General features: G+C 40.2%; 3 protein-coding genes across 9 annotated transcripts in view; 2 read left to right on the top strand and 1 right to left on the bottom strand.

Moving 5' to 3' along the window:
* The window catches only part of stab2 (stabilin 2), a 39,702-nt gene extending 36,726 nt beyond the window's left edge, over positions 1–2,976 (top strand). Inside the window, exons 67-69 of one of the 5 annotated variants that reach the window (XM_041780418.1) lie at positions 61–192; positions 1,468–1,587; positions 2,156–2,976. In XM_041780418.1, coding sequence (XP_041636352.1) covers positions 61–192; positions 1,468–1,587; positions 2,156–2,218 — 315 coding nt within the window. In that variant the 3' untranslated portion in view covers positions 2,219–2,976. Of the gene's footprint in view, positions 1–57; positions 193–1,467; positions 1,588–2,155 lie in introns of all 5 variants that reach the window. The other 4 variants (XM_041780415.1, XM_041780417.1, XM_041780419.1 and 1 more) reach the window with 4 other exon arrangements.
* ovch1 (ovochymase 1) lies at positions 73–12,443 on the bottom strand. 3 transcript variants are annotated; one of them, XM_041780422.1, is made up of 15 exons: positions 12,342–12,443; positions 9,651–9,695; positions 9,260–9,337; positions 8,680–8,863; positions 8,192–8,267; positions 7,622–7,811; positions 7,212–7,351; positions 6,714–6,864; positions 6,598–6,639; positions 6,259–6,481; positions 5,969–6,126; positions 5,785–5,883; positions 5,575–5,708; positions 2,998–3,161; positions 73–202 (listed from the first exon to the last, which is right to left on the bottom strand). In XM_041780422.1, the coding sequence occupies exons 1-14, from the start codon at positions 12,394–12,396 to the stop codon at positions 3,000–3,002; spliced, it is 1,737 nt and encodes a 578-aa protein (XP_041636356.1). In that variant the 5' UTR covers positions 12,397–12,443; the 3' UTR covers positions 73–202; positions 2,998–2,999. The 3 variants fall into 3 exon arrangements, with proteins under 3 accessions (XP_041636356.1, XP_041636355.1, XP_041636357.1); XM_041780421.1 differs by lacking the exon at positions 73–202 and having other exon boundaries at positions 2,972–3,161; XM_041780423.1 differs by lacking the exons at positions 73–202; positions 12,342–12,443 and adding an exon at positions 11,995–12,039 and having other exon boundaries at positions 2,972–3,161.
* A 244-nt stretch (positions 12,444–12,687) lies between these two features.
* Positions 12,688–21,551, top strand: parp12b (poly (ADP-ribose) polymerase family, member 12b). Its single transcript, XM_041780424.1, has 8 exons — positions 12,688–13,071; positions 13,804–13,939; positions 14,848–15,097; positions 15,401–15,478; positions 17,244–17,370; positions 17,522–17,690; positions 19,086–19,206; positions 19,398–21,551. Exons 1-8 carry the CDS (start codon positions 12,737–12,739, stop codon positions 19,493–19,495), a joined length of 1,314 nt encoding a protein of 437 aa, XP_041636358.1. The 5' UTR covers positions 12,688–12,736; the 3' UTR covers positions 19,496–21,551.
* The last annotated feature ends 577 nt before the right edge of the window (positions 21,552–22,128 follow it).

Here is a 22,128-nt window from a genome sequence, read left to right as displayed (position 1 = left end):
AACAATAATTCACTGCATTTCCCACTTTAACTCTGAGCTTGTCTGTGATTGGTACAGCAGATGCAGGTGGCTCACAAGGCGGGTGTTGGCGTTGGCGTTGTGGTTCTGATCATTCTGCTGGTGGCGGTCGTCTTCGTTGGTTATCACTTCTACACCCACAAAACCAGTCCGTTCATGTTCCACTACTTCAAGGTGGGATCATCTGTAATACGTCAATGATAAAGGATTTCTACATCAAGTATTTTCATTATCAGTAATATCTATACAACAGCAATTCCAAAAAAGTTGGGACACTGAGTAAATGTAAATAAAAACAATGCATTAATTTGCGACAACAACAATAGAAACAAAAACAAAATATCAGATGTCGTTTTTGGACATTTTACCGATCATGAAAATTAGTAGCTCATTTTGAATTTGATGGCAGCAACATCTCAAAAAATTAGGGACAGGGCAACGAAGGGCTGGAAAAGTAAGTGGTACTAATGAAAAACAGCTGGAGGAACATTTTGTAATTGATTAGGTTAAAAGGCATCAGAACAATAGCCTGACTGGGTATAAAAGGAGCATTTTAGAGCGGCAGAGTCTCTCAAAAGTACGATAGACAGAGGTTCACGAACCTGGGAAAAATTGTGTTTAAAATTTCTTGTACACTATCCATCCATTTTCTACACCGCTTATTCTGTTCTGGGGGGGGGGGGGCTGGAGCCTATCCCAGCTGTCATCGGGCAAGAGGCAGGGTACACCCTGGACTGGTCGCCAGTCAATCACAGGGCTGAAATATAGAGACAGACAACCAGGCACGCTCACATTCACACCTACGGGAAATTTAGAGTCACCAATTAAACAAATGAGCATGTTTTTGGTGGTGGGAGGAAGTTGGAGTACCCAGAGAGAACCCACATGTGCATGGGGAGAACATGCAAACTCCACACAGAAAGGCCCTGACCAGGAAGCAAACCAGCGACCCTCTTGCTGTGAGGCAACAGCGCTAACCCTTGCGCCACCGTGCCACCCAATTTCTTGAACAATTTCATGAACTATTTCAAAAAAAATTTCTCCATATAAAATTGTAAAGACTTTGAATGTCCCACCATCTACAGTCCATAATGTCATCAAAATATTCAGAGACTCTGGAGAAATCACTGCACAGAAGGTCAAGGTCGAAGGTCAATATTGGATGCAACTAATCTTTTGGCCCTCAGGGACCACTGCATTAAAAACAGGTACGATTCTGTGCTGAAATCAGTGCATGGGCTCAGGAACACTTCAACATCTGATATGTTGATTTTGTCAATAAAATATGGGATTATGAGAGTTGACAATCACTGCATTGTAATTTTTTTTTTTTCATTTTGCACAGCATCCCAACTTTTTTGGAATTTGGTTGTAATTGCTTTTCATAATTAGAATAAATACACCTGAAACATGTCTAAGTGGTGACCTTTGACCTCACATCTCTGTCAGGAAGAGGATGAAGCAGAGGAAGAAGCTCCGCCGACCCCAGAAGAAATCCCTCGGACAATCTGCAACCCTGTTTATGAAGCGGCCCCAGAACCTGCAGAGAGCGGCTCATCTGAAGCTGCAGTGAGTCAAAGCTGAGGCTGACACACCTGTGCTATTTTGTCCTTTTTGGTGCAGCGTAGTTAAGCCATCATGGCAGTGCAGAGGCTGAATACTTCTCACCAAAGCATCTCTGTTCTAACAAGGACACTACTGCTTCTTCTAGAGTTCCATTTCACCTTTAACATGTTGAAAGTCAAAAGAGATGTATACTTGTCATAAACATTTCACTCCTTCATTTACTTTTCAATCTGTAGCAAGCTCCTTTTTTCCTTGGTTAAACTAATATTTTAATTTTCAATCAATTTTTTCTTTCAAAATAAAGGCAGGTTTTTACCTACACAGAAAGTGCAGTACCATGAGGGTAAGACGGTGCAAATAAAAAATAAAAGTGTTACAGAGTCATTTTGTACATGCACTCCTTCATATTTTTCTTGCATGACAGTGTTAAACAGTTTGATTACTCCTCTCTTCAAGTCTTGGTTCCTGGGTTAGCAGTACAGCGCTTATTTAGATAATGCAAAAGTCAACATGATAAGATTGCTTTTCATAAATAATCAGAAGCTATGATGCTCAGACTTTGTGTTTGCAGGTGGAGGATACACATGAGGTGGTGGATGGAGGATCGTATGACCTGCTGCCTGCTGACCTTTAACATGAACTCGATTCATCACGTTAGTGGAGTGCCAGACCGAGGGCGATGGTGTGATCAAGTTTTTCTCCTCTGACAAAGAGCAGCTGATTTCTCTAAGAACTGAACTCTAACTCAGACTAATGATTGAGAAATCATCACCTCCTTCTTCCTCTCCCAACTGAAACAACACTGATGATGCATCCAGGTGTTCAAGTCTGAACTCTACACTTTAAAGTGTCATACCTTTACTGATTCAAGATTTTTCTGTTGAGTATTTCTGTAGGATGGAAACAGAGCTGCTGGTTTTAGGTTCTCAGTTTGATATTGAAATGAAAATGTTGGAATAAAAATACCTCAAGGGCAAAATATACTGTTTTATAATCATATGTACCTGAAATTTAAGGCAAATAAACCCACTAAGAAGGATTTGCATCATTTTTTCCACACAGGACAAACATTGACTAAAATGTGACTTTAGCACTATTCGCACAGGATTAGTATTACATGTGAACCTCTGTGTGCTGCAATACAGTCGGTAGTTTGCCCTGGAATTTTTATTCTGAAAATGACAGACAAGGACGATTTACAACAGGATTAAAAACACAGACATCCTGCTTGATTATCCCAAATTTCCAGAGGTCCCTAGGTAATACTAATCCTGTGCAAATAGGGCTTACGTTTTCTGAATTAAAGTTTCATTTTCCTTCATTCTTTCAGGGCTGCTAGCTGAGGCCAAATGCTAATGGTAGATTTCTATGTAAATGAGAAGATAAATCTTTTAAAAAGTTTATTCAACAAACATTCAGAGGTCTTCAGTCAGCTCCGAGATCCAGGAGTGATAATCCGACACTCTTGAGAAGATGGCAGGTTTATCTGCATTACACCGCCCACTGCCCCATGTGACCACACCAAACAGGAAGTAGGCGCCACGCTTTTTACAAAACAGAGGAGCTCCTTGATCACCCTGCAGAGATGAAAACACACAGAATCTTGTGAACATGAACTTTTAAGTAAAAATCTAAAGCTGGCTTTACACAAGATGACTTTCAAAAGAAAAGAATTTTCTCCCTCCCTGATTTCTCATTTTTTAGCATATTTGTCACACATGTTTCAGATCATCAGACCAAATTTAATATTAGAAAAGAAAATCTGATTTAAATCATGATTTCATTTAGCACTATTCGCACAGGATTAGTATTACATGTGAACCTCTGTGTGCTGCACAGAGGGAAAGGGAAAGGCCCCATAAACCTAATAACTGGTTATTCCACCCTTGGTAGCAACAACTGCCAGCATCAATATGGAGGATGGCTCATTTGAGACGCATTATGGCTCAGAACCAAAATATACATTAAAACTTAATTAATAAAATCAGATTAAACTTCCATTTAGGGTTAAGGTATCAGGATACTAAACGAAGAAAAAAATCTGACCTGCAAAACCTGATCACAAGGAGTTTAATGCAGTCAAGTAAAAAGTCTGGTTACAGGGAAAGAAAGAGCTCTTCCTCCATGGAAATAATCTAACACAGCAAGTTTAACATCGCTCCATTAGCTGCACAAGCTACATAGATAACGGAGCAAAAACTTGGCTCACAATGTAGCTACATAAGCTTCGTCATCTACATAGCTAAATTAGCCTTAGCTATGTTTGCTAAAGCTCCGTTACTCAAGCTAACTTAGCTACTGATAACAGAGCTATGTAGCCAAGATAGTTAATTGCTCACCAAGCAGCTATATTTTCTACATAGATACAGTGCTTAACAAATTTATTAGACCACCCTAACCCTAACCAAAGTAAGGTTTATGCCACAGCTGCCCTAAAATAACAGCATTGGTAATTACCAAAATCATTTTTATGTTTCTGCAATGGTTAATACACCAATATGTAGAAGCTCTTTAACCAAAATTATATTTTTAATGATAAAATAGAATTATTATTGTTATCCATGAATTTTCAAATTAGCTGATTTACCAAAAAAACTGGAAAAATAGTAAAGCACATTAATATTTCATGAGTAATATTAATAATTATAGTTATTTACTTGCATTCCTGAACAGAAAAATTAGTTTTAGTGGTTGAATGTTATGCTTGATTCATTTCTGACTTCTCAGAGAAGCCCAGTGAGCCAACTCAAATTTGGGTGAATTCAGTTTGAAATTCCTCATTCCTGTTCAAAATGGTAAAATGTGGAGAGCTCACTGAAAATGAAAGAGTCTGCATTAAAGCACTTCATGATGCTGGATGGTCTTTGAGACAAATATGACAGGTGGTCTAATAAATTTGTTAGGCACTGTACATTATCCACATAGCTAAGTTAGCTTTAGCTACATTTGCTAAAGGTCATATAGCTTCTGCTAACTTGCTATAGATAACAAAGCTATGTAGCTCCTTAGTTAATGTAGCTAAAGTTAAGTTCTAAAAGCAGCTATGCAAGTGATCATAACATGTTATCCAAAAGCTATGTCAACTTTAGCTATGCTTGCTAAAGGTCATCTTGCTAATGTTACCTTGGCTATAGATAGCTAAAGAGGTATGTAGCTTTCTTAACGGAACTAAAGCTAAGCTAACAAAGCAGCTATATAAGCAATCCTAATGTGTTATACACATAGCCAAGTAAGCTTTGGCTATTGTTGCCAAAGCCCATGTTGCTAAGCAAACTTAGCTATAGATAACAGATCCACATAGCCAATGTAGCTATGTACGCAGTGAACCTAAATCTAAACTAACAAAGCAGCTTTTTAAGCTACGCAGGTAGGTCAACTACATAGCTTAGTTAGCATTAGCTATGTTTGTTAAAGCTCCCATTGCTAAAGCTAACTTAGCTACATTGGCTTATACTATTGTGAATTATGAAGCTAGCTTTAGCTAAAGCTAACAAAGCTAAAGAAAGCCACTGTTCATGTAACTAAACCAGGTCTTCAAATAGGTTAATCCCAGATTAGATCTCTGATCTTTTTCTCTATTTCATGTATGAAAAGCTTCTTAGTTCGTATTGTTTTCAGTGTGGTTATTTCATGAATGTAACTGCCAGACTTGTTTAGAAATAAAGTGGATTTCAAAAAAAGATCTAAAGCTGGAAATGCGTGGTACCAGCACATTATGGCACTGCCTTTCTGAGATATACGACGGTTCAGATGTCTGCAGTCAGACCCCTCTAGTGAGATCTCATGTCTGTGGAATAGCCACTGTGAAACTGTTGCTACAAACGGCAGCAGTATGGCGTTGTGGTGCATCTGAATCATCTGGCGTGTGCTAATGCTAATAACTCGTTTGGTCTGTTCTTTAGCCTGTACTAGCCCACATTTTTTAATCTTTTAAGATTTGAAAATGGTCTGATGTATAGCCAACCTAACTGTAAAAAGTTAGAACTTTACCATGCAGGAGGTAGAGCCAGCAGGATGTGTGCAGATATGGGAGTCACTAACAAGTCCTGCCCACTTTTCCATGCAGCTCGTCTGATTGACCAGAGTCAGTCCCACCTGGTGCAGCCTGTTAGGATCAACGTCCTCTGCAAAAGAGAACAACAGACAATAATCAGAGACAAAAAAAAGGAGATGAGGCGATTGGAAAGGTGCGTGGACAACCTGCCGCCTTTGTGGATCCCCAGCCAGTCGTCACACAAGACCAGCTACTGTCCAGCTCCTCATCTTCTTCAGGGACACAAAGCGGGGCCACGTTCAAGCCTGAGACCAGATGACAGTTTCAGAGTATGACTAATGGGAGAAGGCATACAGGAAGTGATCCCTCAAAGTAAAAGGTTGTGTTTACGAAATCTGGCTGGTACGCTAAGGCGGAGCAGAGAGAGGTCAGTCTTTGGGGGGAAGCTGCCGTCCTCTGGCAGATTGAAGACCTCGTCTACAGGGATGGTCTGAGATGAGGAGAAGCGGAGGTCATGGACTCCAAGGACCACCACGTCCTCTTTAGCTCTGCAGGGACAAAACAAGAAACCAGAGAGGATTCTGGGAGATATGACCTGAAATGTTGAACAGTAAGAACCAGAGACCCTGTGTGAGGGATGCAAGTATCTAAAAGCATCAATATAAGTAGGGTATTTGTACCTGACGCTGCAGTGTTTGGCAGTCAGCACCCAGCGGCGGTGGATCAGGACTCCACTGCAGTAGTGGTGTCCAGCAGACTGCAAGCTGACCTGCCAGGGCCAGGAGAAGGGACAGCTCTCAGAGACGTTCCCAACTGATGCCTGTCCTTTCTGGGACACAGAGAGAGATGCAAGACCTGGAGCCCTCTGACAGTTGGAGCTCTGCTGCCGCCCACACCTGTCCTCTGAGTCCAGGTGAACAAACAGTCACAGAGGACGGACGACAAATGGACACCGAGCTGGAGGTTAGTCTTTACCAACATGTGAGGGTAAGCTGATCAACAAAGAAACTTAAAAGAACCTTCAGTGGTGAAGTCGTCAGCATACAGGACGCCTGGATCATCTGGGAAGGAAGCAACAGGAAGTCTTCAAACACTAACTCATCATCATGTAGACACCCACAACCATCAGACTCACTCAGGATGCTGGACATCCACATGGTGTGCTGCTGCATTTTGGTGTAGACTCCTGGTCGTCTGGCTCGTCCACAACCGACCCCCCAACTCACCAAACCTGCAAGCTCGTACCTGCTACCTGTGAAGCAGGACAGAGGACCACCAGAGTCCCCCTGAATCAAGAAGAGAACCATGTTAGATACAAAAACAGGATAATCTCAGGGAGAACAGCAGGACCATTTCAGAGACAGGAACAGGACCACATTACCCCATAGTTTCACAACACATCAGGACATTCAAGAGTGCTGCAAGGGACTGTTGCAACTGCATGAACTGAGCCTTTGCAGGTGGAATCAGTCCAGGTGACAGTGTTGCCTGCAGCTGCAACACTGAGGACCCCCCCAGAGGGAGTTGGAAGATGTCACTGGGGAAAGAGACATCTGGGTGGACTTGCTTAACCGGCTAACCCCACGACTCGGCCCGGATAAGCGGAAGAGGATGGATGGACTCTTGGTCTTACCTGACAGGCGTCGGCTCCGCCTCCATCCTTCCCAGCACAGAACATAGAGGGTCTCATCCTTCCCAGGTAGTACTGGTTACAGACTTCAGGGGGCAGTATGGTCACATTCACCTCCTGCAGTCTGTTCACTCGTGCACCATCTGATGAACCAGAACCAAAGCAAACACCCGGCTTTATTCAGAGCACAACTGGCTTGATTAAAGGTCTATAACTTACAAAATATGTTGGCAACATTTCAGTACCCAAACACTGCTAATATATTAGTGCAATTCATTGACTTTTATCCAAGTCCAGTTACTTTTTGAATCAAATCACACCTTCCTATCAGTTCTTACACCACATTCTAGCAGGAATAGTTGTTCCCAGGAATGTTCTGGCAAATCACAAGTCATGTTAAAATCACATCTCACTTTCTCGAGTGGAGCCCCATCCCGTGATGGTGCACTTCCTGTAAGGGGGCAGGGGGGTGGTCCAGATGTCAATGGGTCTCACGAACTGGTTGAAGACGAGCGGTGTCTGCAGCTTCAGCAGAGCCAGGTCGCACTCTTTGGTGCGAGGGTTGTAGCTGTGGTGGGAGATGATCATGGCCACACCGACCAACTGGGATCAAGAACAAGGTCACATGATCACCATTTAATATGACTGTCTTGCTTTCTTTTATCCTATTTCTGTTTTCACTCTCAGATGAATCATTTCTCTTCATTTCCCTTCAGTAACTTTACTGAAAAATTTAATTTTTTTCAGGAATAATGCATGCATTTAGCAGGCAAGCAGAAGAGAGTTTTGTCAGGTGGGGCCCACCTAGGGGGGTTTCCTAGTGCCACTGTGAAATTTGCACTTTTTGAACCTCTGCTGAGATTTTAAGTTTTTCGGCTCTTATGGGGGCTTCTTATTGGTCTGGAGCCCAAACACCAGTTTGTCTTGACTGTTGAGAAGCAGCACAAAAAAAATCACAATCTAAAACTGTTTGTGCACCTTACCTGTTGTCCCGGTTCATGAGGATTATCTAAGTCATGTTTCCCTGCCAGGACCGTCCAGAAAGAAGCTCTGTTGAATCTGCAGACAGAACAAAAACAAGATCTGTTTATACTGAAGTAGGCTTATGTCATCAAGGAGCATGTGAAGTTAGAAGATGTCTGTTTAATACCACAGCAATAAAAACAGAAGTCCTACACACCTAATGTTGCGTAGTTTATGGTTAATAATGCATGCAATCTCTTGTACACAGTCTAAATTTAATGTCAACATTTGGGGAAGAGGGTGGAGCTACTTTTCCAAGAGTTCCCAACAAATTTGTGCAACCTAGACAGTGCTCTCTTTCTACTGGTTAAAATAAGGCAGACAATCAGAAAATTATCCTCTACTTTTTGAAGCAACTAATCATTAAAATAACAGTTTGTCCTTTCTAAGGATGCGGTAATAAATAGTCTTGTCTTGAGAGGGCTAAAAAATGTAGGTGACCTCTGACCTCTTGAAGCAATGTGCAGCAGAGACGACCCACAGCGGCCCGATGATGGCGCCCCCACAGGCCGGCATGGATGCGAAGCGAAGAGACACCTGCCATGGCCAGGAATGGGCCCAGGCTTCCTGACCCCCTATGATCCGACTCTCCGCCTCTTGTTCAGTTATGAAGACGCGGATACCTGACAGATCTGAGCACCAGGAGACAAAGCACAGGACAGTGAGTGAGGAATTGATTTTAATGAGTAAATTTGTTTTGTAAATGACTAAGATCTACCACTTTTGGCCAGAGTACTTTTTTCTGCCAAAGGTAGCAATTCTTGAAGTAGAGCTCACAAAGCAGCAACTCCTGTTCAGGAGGTAAAATTTCCCCAAGTCAAATCCTTCTTTGGAATCTTAGAAGACTCTTGCATCAGTATTTTTAATCCAGGAAACCAAGCAAACACTTCTGATGACAAAGAGTTTGATCCGCATAGAAACAGGCCTGTCTTATTCCCCTTCCTCCCAGCTCTGTCCATGATATTGTCAAGACATTTTTTAATTCTAGTGCCACTCTTTAAATCTGGATGAAGAGTTTTATATCTCACTGTTGAATCCAAAGTGTTCAGAGAAAGTTTGATGAGTTTCATTCAGAGTCACGTTCGCCTGATCAGTCACCAGTTTTCCTGAAACAATACAAAATAAATAAACATGAGCAGGAAATATTTCACTTAATCTTTCAAAGTGAAGTGAGTCATTAATGAAAACAAGACAAGCCACAACAGATGCATTTTGACTCGTGGTGCTGAAGAAGACCGCAAGTCAAAACACATCTGCGGTGGCTTGTCTCACCCAGAGATAAAATAACCCAAGAGGGCATTTCTGATGGGTGACTCTGGGGCTGCACTGTAAAAGAGACTGGAGACTGAATAAAGCATAAAAACAGCTTTACTGTGATCAGATGACAGAAAGCAGACTGCAGAGAACATGGTATATTACCTGATCCAGGATCAGACGTGTTTGAAGGATTCAGACTGAGCGCCGCTGCAGATAGAACACATTCAGTTTATCTGATTTATAATTCCATTTAATGTTCAACATATACGAACACCTCTTTACTTTAATGATTAATCACAAACCAATAGGTAAAGGTGCATTAATGCTAATGCCCTGTAAGGACAACTAGGCTGCAAAAACTTGAGGTTGCATTCTGCAAGGCATAGTAACAATAGTAACATGGCCTAGTGCAGTGGTTGCACAAGTGTGCCTTTAAGTAAGTCCAGGTTTACCGTGAGAATTTGAACTGTGTGTTATTACAACTTGCTGTAACCAGGTCTGCCCACAGAATTAGCTGAGCTACTGAAAACCCCAGAGGCTGGGCCCTCCCCGACTGTGATTTATTGATATCAGTGCATGTGTGCTGGATCAGTAGCATTGCTGCTAGCATCTTGACAAAAGTGTATTAAGCTATTGTTGGGTTTGGATTATAAAAATGTTTATTTATGCTACTTTTAACCAATTTAAGCATTTTTACTTCTAATTTCTGAGATTAAAGGGGACATATTATGCAAAAAAAAAAAATCACTTTTTCAGGCTATTCTTTCAAAAATATGTGCTCCTGCCCTGTCCACATTCCCCTCAAGTACCAGAACAATCCATTCCCTCTCCTCCTCCATTTCTCCTCCTTTCAAAAAATGTGTGCTGAAATAAGCTGTTCTTAGATTTTCCCTATATGATGTCATGTGGGGAGTTTGCCCCGCCCCCAGATTCAGTTGGCCCTCCCTGCTTGGAAGAAAGTTCCACCCTCCTCTCCTGATCCTCCTCTCAGAATCTGGAGAGCCACATCCATTGTGCCACTTCCATTTCCTGGGAGAGGCGGAGTCAGGGGTGGAGTCAGTCAGCTCATCAACATTTAAAGGCACAGACACAGAAACAGCTCGATCTGGGCAGGGCTGAAACAGTGAGAATTTTAGACATGCAAAAATTCAATACTGGCATGTTTTTTAGCAACAGACTTCACAGTCATGTTTTAGGGACTTCTGAGACCAATATGAACTTGTCTTAAAAGGGTAAAATATGTGACCTTTAAGAATCTCATTTGCAAGAGTGTTCTGACCAAGACAGGCAGCTTAATAATTAACATAGTCGCAAACATGAAACATTAAAACACTACAAAACTAGGGCTGGGCAATTAATTGAACTTCAGATTAAATCGCAATATTACACACTGCAATTTTCAAATCGCAGAAGTTGCAATAATTATTTGAAATGAAATGTACGTCAAAATACCAGTTTAATAAATGTTTTGCAGCAGAGATGCTACTCTACACATCATGCAACACTTTGCAAAAATGTATACTTTCCCTATTTGCTTGTCTGGTTCAAAATGAGAAAGACATAAAATAAATATTCCAGTGAATACATCGGTGACTCTAAATGTTAAACTGTTTAGTCTTTGTTTAATCTACCAAATATTGTGTTTATTATAAAATACAGTGATTTATTTCTTTTGTGTTTAGAAATACTGAGGAACTTACTGAATAATCATACTTTAAATCGCAATACTGGGGAAAAATATCGCAACTAGATTATTTTCCCTAATCATTCAGTCCTACAAACACAGATCAACCAATCCAGTCACAGATCACAAAGTCATCGGTCAAAACATCTACAACCTGATGCATCTTCCTCCAGTGTCTTCAATCCACTTTTAAAACAATTTGAAGAGACCAGCCCCCCAAGATATTTTCTTGCAGAAGATTCCAGGCTGCAGGAGCAGCTACCTGAAACTCTTTTTACCCATTTAAAGATGGACTTTGGATACAGATGGCAAAAGTAGATTTTGTGACTGAGTCACAGAGTGAAGACTGGAGTTCCTGAACTTTACATATGAATAAAAACAAAAAGTAAGTTGGAAGCAGGTTTAGGAAAGCCGCATAAATAAGGATATGCCAATAATTTAGCCTACGTGTGTTCAAAGAAGGCCAACCAGCGTGCCCATCAACATTTTTAACATTACCAATAAAAAGGTAGTTCTGTTTTAAGAGGACTGCATTTTTAAGAAAGCTATATTGTACCAAAGCACAAAAAAAATCTAACTTCTTTTGTTTCTTTGATAAGAGTGTTTAATATTTGGGTTGAATTTATTGGTTATCACAGCCTAACTTAACAAGGGACCATGGTTTTCCTGAACTCCATGATCCCCCAGTTGGCTGGTATTCAGAAAGCTCTGTCCTTGTAGACGGCCTTGACTGTACCATTATTTAATAAGTATTTTGTATCAATATGAATGAGATTTGACATAACCTCAGGTGTGCCTTGGGCAAAAAAGGCTGAAACCCACCAGTGCATCGATTCTCCTTGTTATTTTCTTTCTTCCTTTCCCCTCATTCATATTTGAGAAAGCCGAGGCCTCCACAAGGACACAGAAAACATGGCACACTGCTGTCAAAATTAACATCACTTTTACTTGTTTTCATTAATAAAATTCAACATTATGGGAATTTTTAGACTTTTTCTATAACCAAAAACCATTCATGAAGTATATCATATTTTTAATCTGGTTAATTCTACGTATGGCAGCCTCAAAGCAGACAACAACCCCACTTTAAATTAACCCAGTAAGCCAGTGACTGACTTAAACTGCTGATTATAACAGCTGTAAACAGTGTACCTGTCCAGATTCCTCACCTGTGGTCAGTGTAAACAGACTCACAGTCAGCAGCATGGACTCACACAGCTTCATGACTCTCACACTGATCCACTCACACACTGATGCTGCCTCAGTCACACCTGTGTGATTAGAACCACCTGTAGATTTTAACCTCTCACCTGAGATAAACATTGGTTTTTGTATTTATATTTATAGGCCTGTGTGTGTGTTTGATTTATTCTGAGATTATTTCAGTCTACAACAATAAAAAATAATTTTAAACTCACTTTAAAACGCTTTGATATTTTTTTACAGTTAGAAATAAAGCCTGTGCTTTTATTTTGGTAGGACTAAAGCGGAGATGTTCCTGTGACCTACCTCTCCAACCTTCTCGTGCAGACTCCAGTCGGGGCTGATCAGCTGATCGGTGAAGATGTACGACCCGGAGATCCTAGAGGCCACGCGCGCGCTCTGCCGCGCTGGAGGAGCGCTGAATCTGCGCGTGCTGTACCAGGAGCTGCTGCAGAGATGTAACACCAACGAAGAAGAATTCCTCCACATCATGAACGGCTGCTCCCGCTTTTTGCTGGTCCCCGGTTCGGCGGGGGACGGCGAAGGGAGGCCGGAGGACTGCACGGTGGTCGCGCGAACTTCACTCCGGCTGTGCAGCGCGTACTACCACGAGCGATGCGCGGAGGGTGTGGGCTGTCAACAGCTTCACCTGTGCAGGTACTTCATCTATGGGAACTGCAGGTTCGACAAGGGCAGGTAAGTTCGTCATAAACACAGCTGGTCTCTGTTTTATTTTCCTCCGGGCTTCCGTAAATCGAAACAACACTGGACACGCTTATTATGTTTATATAACATTAAATATTGAATAAAAGTACGCAAATATATTGCATTTACAACGAAAATTAACTTGTTGGTATGTTTTTGTTAGTGGACTACTTTTTGTGTTCTTCGGTGGAGTGATACAGACTCCAGCAGTCAGAAACGAAACCTAAGGAAACAGAAAGTAAACCTGCAGGTGACTCATCCGCAAAATACTGACAATAATAAATATTTTTCAACAATAAATAATGGATTATTAATAAAGACTTTGATTGAATAACTGTGTTTGATCTTAAAAAAATGTGACGTCAATAAACGTACCTGTGTGTTAGTGACGTCACCCCGCAGTACGTCGTGATTTACAGAGAAATGAAACAGCTGATACTGAATCATGAAACTATTTACCTGGTTGAGAGAAAAAAACATCAATTTTATTGATTGTAATCAATCAAAATTGAGTTTAATTTATCCTAATTTATTTTATCTAAGCAGAAAAATTACAAACTCTGACTTTTTCTACTCCACTTCCCCTCTAATCTTCAGAGTTTGAGCTCAAGACTGAACCCTAAATGAGTCTGATGTATGATCCTGTTTAAAGCTGTTAAAACTATTCTCTTCTGCTCTGTTTTTAGCCGCTTCCATGTCTGTAATATTGTTTTTTCTTTCCAGGAAGTCGTGTAAATACTCCCACGACCTCGGCTCTGATCACAACCAGCAGTTACTGAGAGAGTGCACGCTGCAGGAGCTGCATGAAGACCACCTGAGGCTGCTGCTGCTGCAGAACGACCCCGAGCTGCTGCCCGAGGTCACACAAACACTCAAACAAATGTTAAAGTTTAAAATCAATCATCAGTCAGTTTCATTTCCTCACTCAGAGCTGCAATTTTCAGCCTATTCAGTAGAAGGTGTTGAAATGTTTATTTTACAGAAGCTTGTGCAGACTTGCATGTGACCCTGAACTGGATGATTGATCCTGTAGTGAGCGCCACATGTGTAAAAATGTCGACTTTTATTCAGGCAAACATGCACAATATGGAATGAATGAATGAATGCAAGAGTGAAACAATACTTCTGGCCCTTTGAGATGGAGGAGATGAGGAAAACCTTGGGAATTTTTAAAGAAAACCTTCTCCTGGTCAGGTTAGGTTCAGTGTACCTGACTCAGAGCTTAAAGGAATATTTCAGTATTGCTGAAGTTGAGTCGTATTAGGTACTTCAATTCAAAAAACTTTATTTTACTTCAAAAATACTGAAATATCCCTAAAATCCCTGTGTAAACTCCCTCGTTTCAGGGAAACCAAATGTCCCATACAGGCCAGGTGTTTCCTCTGTTTCTGCTTTATTTTTGCATTTCTCCTTTTCCCCTTTTTTTTAAGGAATCAAACAACCAATCAGAGCAGCCTTTGTGGCTGGAGACAGACAAGATTCTACTCTGTTATTGGACGAGACATTACGAGTAGTCCACATGTTGTAATGCTGAAATTATTTATTAAAAAAGAAGAAAAACAAAGAAAATCTCCAGAGAAGAGAACTGGAATCTGAAAAAGTGAAACCAAAAAATGGAAAAGATTAAAAAAAGCAAAAATAATAAAAAACAAAAAAGGTTATTCCGGGCACAAAGGTAAATTAAAAACACACGTTTAACAAAAAGAGTTATTCTTAGTTTTCATTGGTCCGTTCCTCAGGTGTCTCCCTCTCTTTCTCTTCCTTCAGGTGTGTTCTCACTATAATAAAGGCTCAGCTCCCCTCGGTGACTGCTCCTTCCAGGTGAGCTGCACTAAAATCCACCTGTGTCAGCACTTCGTAAAGGGAGACTGTATGTTCGGCCTCAGGTGTAAACGTCAGCACACCATCGACCAACATGGCCGCCACATGCTGGAGGACCGAGGTCTGAGCGGGGACTTGATGGAGGAGCTGCCGTTCATCTACAGGAACATGTACAACCTGAAGAACGCTGACACAGGTGAGTCCAGGAATGTTCTAGTGAAGGGCTGCAGCCAGCAAAGGGCACTTTTAAAGACTTTTTGTGTGGTATGTTTTCACAATTTTTGTTGTTAACCTTTATTTATAATCAAAATCTGACATTACAGCTGAAAACAAGCTTAACTTTTAGTCAGTTAGGCGTTCCCTAGTATCCCAGGGGCCTCAGGCAATTGCCAACCTTTGCCTATTTGTAAAGCCCGCCTCTGGGCTAGTCACACGCTTCCTCTGTGAACTGTCTGTGTGGATCATCATCATCATGGTTGCTCTTTGTGTTTGTCATCAGAGAAAAATGTGGAGCCTGTAAATGAAGGGGGAGAGGAGATCTGTCTGCACTTCATAAGGAACAGCTGCAAATTCAACAGTGAGTGCATCTTCAAACATGTTTAAGCTCTCTCTCTCTCTCTCTCTCTCTCCAATAAAGGAACAAAAAATCTACTCCATCTAAATCTTCATTTCCCATTAAACAAGCACACATGACTGTAAATGTTTCTGTAGGTTGATGGTTTTAATTGTGCTTGATTTTAGGGGGTGATGCAGCACCCTCAACGCCCCTACTTCCTGCCTCTATCATCATCTTCATCAGTCTGACTCACGTCTTATCATGTGACCTATAGTCAAGGCCTGCAATTTCCGTTATGTCCACTGGATGGCAGCAGAGAGTCAGGGTTCACTTTCAGTTAGATTCGTTTCAGACAGAAATACATGAATTAATTAGTAAATAAACTGAACAACATGTTCTAAATATATCTCAAAACAAAAACTGAAGTCGTATTTCTTTTTTCCTTTTTAGATATTTCATCAAAGGAAAACTTTAATGTATTTGACATTAATGAAAATACAGTAATGTATCACATTAGAAGACAAGGATGAAAACAGTGGAACTTTATCTCTAATAAAACCTTAGAATTTAAAGTTTCTCCAAGCCTAAACTACTGTTAGTCACCATAACTCCAAAATCATCTGACTGACACCATACCTGGATTACAGACTGTGCCAAACCTCACAAGAACTACCTGGAATTTTCATGGGAAATGTTATGAAAATTGATAGGATGTTTATGAAGTTTTTAAAATATATTTTTTTAAGAATAAGGGGGGGCAATGCTTTACAATGTTCCAGAAAGTTAGTGGACAAGTTGGGGAGTTGATTGTAAAGTTTCAGGGGATTTTCCTAGAATTTATCTGGGAATTTTCTTTGAAATCATTTTGAATGTTCTTAGGAATTTTCATGTATATTTGGAGGGAACTTAATCAGAATTTCTGAGCAGGTCTTGGAAATTTTCTAGAATTTTGATGCACCTTACATGGAGTTTTTCAAAGTAATTTTCAGAAACTGAATCACTTGAGAATGATTGGGGAATTATTATTCTGAAATAAATTTCAGGATACATATATCTTTTTTTACATATACTTATGGTAATTTCTCAGACAAATTGGTTGAATTTCTTTAGAGATTTGGGGATATTTGCTTGGAATTTTTTTGGAATTTTCAAGGTGATTTTAAGAATTTTCTGGAAATTTTGGGGCACTTGGCTAACAAGTTTAAAAAGTTTTTGGGAGTTTCCTGGATATTTTTTTGTGAATTTATTTGTAAATTACAGAGACTTTTCTTGAACTTTTACTGGTATTTTTGTGAAATTTGGGGGAATATTAGTATTGAATATTGAGGATTTTTAACAAACTTTCACTGAAATAGTTGGAAATATTTTAGGAAATTTAAAGGTACTTTTATTGGATTTTTTAAAATACTTTTTGGGGTAGTTTCTTGAAAATTTTAGGGAATTTTGCCTAGATTTATTTTCTAAGAATTTTCCAAGGCTTTCAGAATTTTTAGCAGAACCTTTGTTCATGCTTGGCTTAGCTACACAGCAATGGTTCAAAGGTGTTATACAGTAAAGGTAACCAATTGTCCTCATTCGGGTACACCTTTTCTGTGAGCCAACCCTTCAAAGGTAATGCTTAGGCTTTATTCTTGTCAGGTCCTAGTCATCTTAAATAGTTGGTAGAACCTAAAAATACGTTCTAGACCAGCAGTTCAGTCTCAGGAGACTAAATCCTAATATAATTTGTTTGTTAGGTATTGTTAGTTTTATGTTTTTAACATTTTTTTTTAATCTTATTTTCCAGACGAGTGCAGCCGTGTTCACTTCCACCTGCCATACAAGTGGGAGATATTTAATGACAGGACCTGGACAGAGCTGCAGGACATGGAGGACATTGAGAGGGACTTCTGTGACCCCTCTAAGAATCACAGGTCAGATTTCAGGACCTTATTCAGGTGTTAAGCTAATTGGTTTGTCTCGGATGCAGCATCAGTAGTTTCATAAGCGAGGGCATTGTAGACCTCTTTGACTGGGCTGTCCAACATAACTTAACACTTCTGTAATGTTTCTGTTCTGGGCCAGCTGCACCCACCTTCCTGTTGACTTCCTGTCCATGAGGCGGGGTTCAAAACCTGTTCGCCGTCTCTCAACAATTTCGTCTGTGCTGAAGCCGCCGCACTACGTCCTGACCACCGAGTGGCTGTGGTACTACAAAGGGGAGCAGGGGAACTGGATCGAGTACGGACATCCAGTGAGTCCCAACACCTCAGGGACGAAGGTTGAAAGTTTCTAGGCCTGAGCTCAGTCAGAGGTCCTGGGACTGGCTGTAGAGCTCTGGTTATTGATTGCGAGGTATAGGGACTAGATGTAGAGACAAGTTCTGTGGGTTTGATGACTTGTCGCAGAGGTCCAGAAACTGGTTGTAGTGGTTCGGTACTAACTGTAGAGATCTAAAGGGACTAGCTCCAGAGATCTGAAGACTAGGATTCTAGAGGTGAGGACAAGGTGTCAAGGCTAGACAACTAGCAGTGGAGATATAAGGACTTGAATTTTAGGTCTGCAGACTAGTTGCAGAGATCTGAGGACTAGTTGTAGAGCTCTGATTGGAGGTCCAAAGACTAGTTGTAGAGATCTGAGTACTAGTTGTAGAGATTCAAAGGACTAGTTCCAGAGACTACAGGACTACCTTTCACTAGATCTGGGGGCTAGCTGTAGAGGTCTCAAGACAAGTTGTTGAGGTCAAGGGGTAGCTATAGAGGTCTAAGAATTAGCTGTAGAAGTCAGGGAATTGCTCTTAGAGATCTGGAGACAGGTTGTCTTGGTCTGAGGACTAGCTGTAGTATCAGTCAAGAGGTTTGAGAAGTACTTAAGATCTGAAGAATCATTCTAGAGTTTTGAGGACTAGTTGTCAAGGTCTGTGGACGAGTTTGAGAGGTACAACTACTACTTGTTCAAGTTCTACAGTTTTAGAGGTCTAGGGACTATTGTAGGGATCTGAAGACTTGTCTAGGGGTTTGAGGACCAATTTCACAGGCCTGGTGACTACTTTTAAAGAGGACTAGTTGGCAGACAAGTTTAGGACTGGCTGACAGTTTTGAAAACTTGTTCTAAGGGTCTTAGGACTAGGTCTAGAGGTCCGGGGACAAGTTGTAGAGATCTGAGAACTAGTTGTAAAGATTGAAAAAAAGTTAATTGGTTTGGAGAACTAGTTATAGAGGTATGGGGAGAAATTGTCAAAACCTAAAAACCAGTTTGAGAGGTCCAACTTCTGGTTGTCCAGATATCAGGAATAGTTGTGAAGGCCTAATGACTACTTGTAGAGGTTGGATCACTAGATGGAGAGGTCTGGGGACTTGTTGCAGAGGTTCAAACACTGGTTGCAGAGATCTGCATGTAGCTGTAGTGATCCAGAGGACAGGTTCTAGAAATCTAAGGACTAGAGCTCTAGAAAACTAGGGACTAGTAGTGTTTTTTTCATTGTAGCAGTTTGAGATCTAGTAGTAGAGATCTGAAGAATAGTTCAAGGGTTCTGAAGACTAGTTATAGAGGCCAGGCTTTAGAAGGACTTGTTTCTTTCTTTTACTTTATTATCTTTAAATCATATTGGATTGTAAACATACAGACTTGGTTCTTACCTTCTCTGTAGGATGAGAAGCAGCGGACCACATCAGTGACATCTCAGACTTTGGAGGTCTCGTTTCAATCAAACAGAACTGGCGTGATCGAAGTGGTGAAAGGAAACCGACAGTATGTTCTCAGCTTCAAAGGTAAGACATCCTCTCAGGTTGGACTGTTTTACTGACACATCAGTGTGAGCTAATAAGTCCAGAGTCAGCCTGTAGCAGTTGACTGAATAAAGGAGTCTGGGCATGACATTGGTTTTGCTTTTTTCTGTTAAACCAGCAATTATGTGAATAAACGAGCCACTCTTTGTTGGTCTTATCTTTCTTTATGGCAGACATGTACCAAAGAAACCCCAAACACAACACGAAGAGGAGAGTTTGCCGTCGTCCACGTTTTGTGCCGGTGGTGGAGGTCCAGAGAAAATGGGGATAGACTGTCATCATGATACTTTAAATCATCATGCTCATTATCCTCTGAGGCTAATGTTGTTCTATGGAAAGAGACAAAATACATTAATCAACCTTAACCATGTAAATACATTTGAGTTATCCATAATACTAGTTTTCATTTGATAAATCGAAACAGCGTGAAAAAAATAACTTTAAAATGTACATAATCTCAAGTCCTGTATTTACTGTACTTTTAAATATATACAAATAGAGTCCAACATAACCTGTTAACATAAAAAGTTCAAGACAGTCTGGCTGCAGACTGTTTATTTCTGACAGCCATTCTTATAGACCGTTCATCTGAGGCACTAAAACACACTTCGGTTCGGGATTACGGTAACGGTAAGGATGCCGAAAGTAAAAAATCTGACGAGTAAAACCTTATTACAAAATGTTTAAAAGTTCTGCTTACAGGAAAAAACCTCTTTCTTCATTAAAACGTTCTAACACAGTCAGTGTAGCTTACGTAGCTCTATTTGTCACACAAGTAATGTAGATTTCGTAGCTTACAAAACTACGTAGCTAAAGCGAAGCTCACAAAGCAGGTATGTATCTTAAGTTATCTGCATAGCTAAATTAGCTTTAGCCACATTTGCTTAAGAAAAAGGAACCTATAAACCTACCTATAGAAAAAGGAACTATGTAGCTAACAGAGCTACGTAGCTAACAGAGCTAAAGCTAAGCTCACAAAGCAGCTAATGTAGCTACATAGGTACATTATCTATGTTGCTTTTTAGCTTTTGTTACATTTACTAAAGCTCACATTGCTTAAGCTAACTTAGCTACATTGACTTATGTAGTAGCCTTAATTACATAGCTAGCATAGCTATGTTAGCTAAAGCCAATGAAGCCATTGTTCATGTAGCTGCTTCTACGGCAGATCTGTGCATAATTCTTAGTCTGTAATGTTTACTATGTGGTTATTTCATGCATTAACTGCCAGACTTTGTTTATGAATAATCTAAAACTACAAATGCACTGTACCGGCAAATTATGGCTCTTCCTTCAGATGAACGGTATTTTTATTTTATTCATTAAGTTTATTTGATAGGGACAATGCAAATTACATAGTGCAACTTCAGCCTGTTGCAAACAAGCTAAAAGCAACTGATGTTTCACAAATAGAGATTATAACTTTTACTAGAGAGTTGCAGCCAGAAATGTCCAGTCTGTAGCCAGACCCCTCTCACAGCTAGTCAGCAGTTTCTGTTCTTAAAGGGACAGTACACCCAAGTTAACAAAAGCATCAGTGTTAAAGTGCAGCAGGATCATTTAAACCACAAGCAGTGCCTACTTCGTCCATTTTAAGATCTATCCAAGACAGCAGCCTGCCAGTTCACTGGCAAACCAAGAACAGTTTGTAGAGTCATTAATTTTCAACACATTACATCCATAAAGATCCATGGTTTGCTGATGGATTGCTTCAGATCTACAAGTAACGTTAACTTTTTGAAGCTTCACTAGTATACAACTTTGTCTAGGTCCAGCAGTATTTCTGATGGGGGGGGGCTAAACCATTGGTAAAACCAGCATGTGGTCATATGAAAATCTATTAAATTAAAGGAATCTCATTACTGAATGTCGAGACCAAACAGAAGAGCACTTTACTGTAAAACAGACATTTATTGTTGCACTCCCTGTCACAGAAAAGCTTTAGTAAGTGACATTAAACTTTGAAGCCATTATTGTTATATTTTTTGCTTGTACTGTTCTTATATCTGTATCTTTAAAAAATGTCCCTTGAGTTTTTGAATATGTTCTTTATTCTGTGTCACAATGGGGAAAAAAATATTTTATTTAAAATTTTAAGCCAAATGGAAATTTTATAGAAGATACATCCTACTGTTTACAAACTTTATAATACATTTTTTTTATATATGTTCGGAAGTCTTAAGATTCATGTTTATGTTCATATTCACTTTATTTTTCAGCTTAATGTTTACTTACAAGTTTTATGATTTTACACACTGGTCTGTATCATTTTTCACAGTTTGTTTTTAAATACTCACTATCATTGTTAAATCGTATTTACTGGAACATGAAAATAAACTTCATTTGTTAAATCTTAAAGAGTCTCGATTCTTATTTTTTCTAAGTTTAAGGATGTCGTAAAATAAGTTTAGCAAGCTGAGATTGCTTATTGTATTAACATGCTAAATAGCCTATTATACGCACGGCACGTGCGTATAATAGGCTATTGGTAGAGATAGGCGTCTATCTATATTATTATTAAAAAATAGTAATTATATGAATAAATATATGTATTAATATATAGATATAGATAAAGATATATTTGACGTGGCTGATGTGTTGTTTTTGTGCTAATTGAATGTGAAGAGGTCAATTTCACACTGTCTGATCCGGATCTGTCGGTCAGCGTGTTTCTGTGTGAATTGTAGATCTGACCACGTGACGCGGAGCTGGGTCGGACTGGTACCGGGACCAGACGTGATCTGAATGATCAGTCGGTACCAGCAGGGCGGGGCCACACCTCCGTTTCGGTGTGTGCGTCTCGTGCTGCATGTCTCTGTGTGTCTTGTGCAGGCTCTTTCAGTGATGAAGACTGCGGACTGATGAAGGTGTGATTCTGCGGGGTCTCCTCCTCTTCCCGCGCAG

Source organism: Cheilinus undulatus, linkage group 23, assembly GCF_018320785.1.
Source record: "Cheilinus undulatus linkage group 23, ASM1832078v1, whole genome shotgun sequence".
In the NCBI taxonomy this organism is placed as follows: Eukaryota; Metazoa; Chordata; class Actinopteri; order Labriformes; family Labridae; genus Cheilinus; species Cheilinus undulatus.
This window is presented reverse-complemented; position numbering and strand designations above follow the sequence as displayed.

Bases quoted from the DNA above. Each gene is read 5' to 3' on its own strand.
- parp12b (XM_041780424.1), top strand. From the start codon at position 12,737: ATGTACGACCCGGAGATCCTAGAGGCCACGCGCGCGCTCTGCCGCGCT. The intron at 13,072-13,803 runs GTAAGTTCGTCA...TTTTCTTTCCAG, and splicing joins TGCAGGTTCGACAAGGGCAG to GAAGTCGTGTAAATACTCCC. The intron at 19,207-19,397 runs GTAAGACATCCT...TCTTTATGGCAG, and splicing joins GTATGTTCTCAGCTTCAAAG to ACATGTACCAAAGAAACCCC.
- ovch1 (XM_041780422.1), bottom strand. From the start codon at position 12,396: ATGAAGCTGTGTGAGTCCATGCTGCTGACTGTGAGTCTGTTTACACTG. The intron at 8,864-9,259 runs GTGAGATATAAA...CCTGGTGCTCAG, and splicing joins TGAACACTTTGGATTCAACA to ATCTGTCAGGTATCCGCGTC. The intron at 6,640-6,713 runs GTGAGTCTGATG...CTTCCTTCCCAG, and splicing joins GTGGATGTCCAGCATCCTGA to ATGATCCAGGCGTCCTGTAT.